General features: G+C 52.9%; 1 protein-coding gene across 4 annotated transcripts in view; it reads right to left on the reverse strand.

Annotated features, from left to right (window-relative positions):
- Positions 1–43: 43 nt before the first annotated feature.
- Positions 44–1,774, reverse strand: part of Szrd1 (SUZ RNA binding domain containing 1) — a 23,058-nt gene continuing 21,327 nt past the window's right edge. For all 4 annotated transcript variants that reach the window (XM_031379321.1, XM_031379323.1, XM_031379322.1 and 1 more), the window contains one exon: positions 44–596. In XM_031379321.1, the coding sequence (XP_031235181.1) occupies positions 494–596 (103 nt within the window). In that variant the 3' untranslated portion in view covers positions 44–493. The remainder of the gene's footprint in view (positions 597–1,774) is intronic.

Here is a 1,774-nt window from a genome sequence, read left to right on the forward strand (position 1 = left end):
TATTTGTATAAACAAACAAAAATAGGAAGAAAAAAAAAAAGGATATTTTCAATGGAACTTTTAAGTGATGGCGACATGCACTTGGGGTGGGTGGGGGGAGTTCTCATTTGTGTTTTGAAATCCCAAATTAGTGAGCATGATAAACTGTTATTGCTGGCACTGGCTTTACCCCAAGTGGCCAAGTGGCACTGTCTGACCCTCTACTCTGAGTCCTTGGTAGGCTCCCCTAATCCTCCCCTAATCCCCACCCTTTCCCTTTCTAGTGACTTGGGACAGCCCTTGTCAACATGCCAATCACAGTGGGAAGGGGGGGAGGCAGAGGTCACAGTGCATGGGGTTCAAGGTCACAGTGGGCGGAGCAAGGGGGATCACAGTGCAAGTAAGTCAGGTTATTCCCTCTGCTCAAGTCCAGATGTCTGCCACAGCAGTGCGACCCATGGCAGACGACCCAGGAGGCGATGGCGGCAGCGGCAGCATCCTTTCTTGCCTGCATTTATCTGCGCTGTTTGAAGCCCTGTGACCCGTCAGGACCCAATGGCTGTCTGATCACATTACTGGGCTGCCTGCTGTCTTCCGGTTGGGAGATCCTGGTTGGCCTAAAGGAAGAAAAAAGCAAGGCCTTGAGGATAGAAAAGATACCCGGATCCTTTAGTGTACACCACGCTGTGTGGGACTCGCGTGCGCAGGTGCATGTGTGTGGCCAGAGACCGTCAGGTGCCATCCTCTATTCTCCACTGTGTCAAGAAAGACAGGAGCTTTCACTGAACCTGGAGCTCACAGGCATCACTTCAGGCCCCTACACTCCCCACGGCCCCACCCAGTGCCAGGGTTACAGTCACATGTAGCTTTGTTTGGCTTTTATGTGGGTGCTGGAGATTCAAACTGGGGTCCTCATGCTTATGCTGCAGGTACTATGGAGCCACGCTCCAGCCTGAAGCCTCTGAACCTTAAAATTAACCCATGGTTGAGGTTGGGGTTACCAGCCAACTTGGGCTACTGCGCCTACTTCTTTGACCATCGGACTAGGGGCATGCATGGTCCACTTCTAGCAGTTACAGCACCCCCCCTTATCAAGGGCCATTGCTTATCTGTAAACAGAGGGAGTGCATACAGCCCACCCTGTGGAGGGAGGAGTGGCCATGAGCAAGGCATCTTCCACAGAACCAGCTAACACAGACTGTTCCAGGGTTGGGCCCCTAGTCATGAGCTCGGGAGTGAGCTGCACCCACCTGGCTGACTCCTGTTTCCCTCCAAACCACGAGGCTAGCTGCTGACTCCTAGTACTAGAGAAGACAGAAGGAAATGGACTTTCCCACTCCAGACAGGTGCAGACTAAGAGGAGAGAACAGAATGGATGGTCCTTCAAAACAGCGACGGCACTAGACATGGTGGCATATGCCTGTAACTGCTAGGGAGGCAGGAGGACCCCCAGTGCGAGGCTGCCTAGGCTACACAGTGAATTATACCAGCATGTGTGAGAACTTGGTTTCAAAAAGCAAAGCATGCATAGTGGTACACGCCTTTAGTCCCAGCACCTGGGAGGCAGAGGCCGGTGAGAGACCCTGGCTCAGAGAAAGAATAGCCAGAGAAAGCCCTCAAAACTAGAGGACTGGGCATGCTCAGAGGCCTGCTGCTCGCCTCGTAGGCCTGTGCCTAAGTGTGCAGTCCCCAACACTGGGGAGAAAAGAAAAAGAAGGGTCTAGCTGGGCAGTGGTAGCGCATGCCTTTAATCCCAGCACTTGGAAGGCAAAGGCAGGTGGATTTCTGAGTTCGA

Source organism: Mastomys coucha, unplaced genomic scaffold, assembly GCF_008632895.1.
Source record: "Mastomys coucha isolate ucsf_1 unplaced genomic scaffold, UCSF_Mcou_1 pScaffold18, whole genome shotgun sequence".
NCBI classification, from domain to species: Eukaryota; Metazoa; Chordata; class Mammalia; order Rodentia; family Muridae; genus Mastomys; species Mastomys coucha.